Source organism: Cyprinodon variegatus, unplaced genomic scaffold (assembly GCF_000732505.1).
Source record: "Cyprinodon variegatus isolate N-32 unplaced genomic scaffold, C_variegatus-1.0 Scaffold2435, whole genome shotgun sequence".
Taxonomy (NCBI): domain Eukaryota; kingdom Metazoa; phylum Chordata; class Actinopteri; order Cyprinodontiformes; family Cyprinodontidae; genus Cyprinodon; species Cyprinodon variegatus.
This window is the reverse complement of record NW_015152888.1, coordinates 26,215-27,598: the sequence shown is the minus strand read 5'-3', so window position 1 is coordinate 27,598 and position 1,384 is coordinate 26,215. Positions and strand designations below refer to the sequence as shown.

The 1,384-nt window shown below is 44.4% G+C and overlaps 1 protein-coding gene across 1 annotated transcript in view; it reads right to left on the bottom strand.

The window, feature by feature from the left end:
* Window positions 1–253: 253 nt before the first annotated feature.
* LOC107080871 overlaps window positions 254–1,384 on the bottom strand; it is a gene marked incomplete at its 3' end in the record, with an annotated part of 9,567 nt that continues 8,436 nt past the window's right edge. The window contains exon 6 of the mRNA XM_015369076.1: window positions 254–1,281. Within this exon, the coding sequence (XP_015224562.1) occupies window positions 254–1,281 (1,028 nt within the window). The remainder of the gene's footprint in view (window positions 1,282–1,384) is intronic.

Genomic DNA, 1,384 nt, shown 5'->3' with positions numbered 1-1,384 from the left:
ATGTCACTATATATATAATGTAATAGTTGTAAGAAAAAATATTTACAATATGTGTTACAAATATTTTAGAACTTTTAGTATTTCAAGTGGAAAAAGTAGAAATGAATGGAAAAAAAATCCACTTGGAACAGTAACAAATCCCCATATCAAACTGTACATTGTTCATTGAAATTAATTAATATTTACAATATTTACACCGCACTATAGGACTTGCAAAATTATCTGCAATTATTTGCCCTTTTCGGCAGCCCACCTCTCCTTTTCAGCCTCATAAAAAGAGGACTGAGAAAACTCCCCCCATGTCATTTCCCCTTTCATTCCCTGGGACTGGTACAAGGATAGGACTTTTGCAGGACAGTAAATGTACTTCCCATTCACACCAGGGAACCCAGTGTGAACATGGGAACTGTTTGGGCCTTGTTTGAGAGGTCTGTGGCAGAACCTGCACAGACGCCCAGCAGGCTGCTCCTCCTTGGCCTTCCTTTTTCCCCGTTCCTCCATCACCCGTCTTACTTCAGCTGCGCGTCGTTTTGCAGCCTCCAGCTCTCGAGCGAAAAATGGTGTGTCCGCAAAGTCAGAAAATGACATTCGAGGGTCAGACAGGCCCTCTGCCACATAGGTCTGGTAAACCTTTTGTGAGCAGTAAAAATACTTTACCTCTGCAGACTGATAGAAGAAATGAACAGAGGAGCCGTCACCCTGAAAACGGGACTTTGGCTGGCCACATGCTAGACAGTTCCTAGTTCTCTTCTTCATGGGCTGCTGATCTTTCTGCTGCTGTTGCTGTTGCACAATCTCCTTCACCATTTGCTCAATTTGTGCTTTCGTTAGTGGAGCATCCTGGAGCTTAATGGTAGGGGGGTTCACAGTTGCAGGTGGAATAGTGACTACTGGAACACTAACAGTCTCACTACCTTCTGTTAGATGATGCCACAGCTGTTGCGTCTCTAGAAGCTTCTCTGGGCTGATGTTTAAAGATGATTTTGTGTTTTTCATCTTGGCTAGATGCTTCACGTAACGCGAAATATGGTGTTTGGTGGTCGGGTGCAAAAGGCTGTTTGGGTCTTTCTGGGAAGCCTGAACACAAACAGCATATTCAGCATCCACCTTAACGAGGCAGTCTTTCTGCCCATGGTGCTTTTGTAGAAGCTGGTCAATCTTATCCCTCATGGGCTGTGTCCACCGGGAGTGGTCCAGCACAAAGATCAGACCACCTGCTTTGATGGGACCTTTGCGGGCAGCTCGAGGAGAGGCAGCAGGAAGCAGAGGTGTCACTGGTGTCTGTAATGGAGGAAGAGACATTAAAGTTTAGATTCAGAAAGAAACTTTATTAGTCCTCAGTGGGCAATTCATTTCTGCAGCCATTAGAATCTGAAATTTAAAA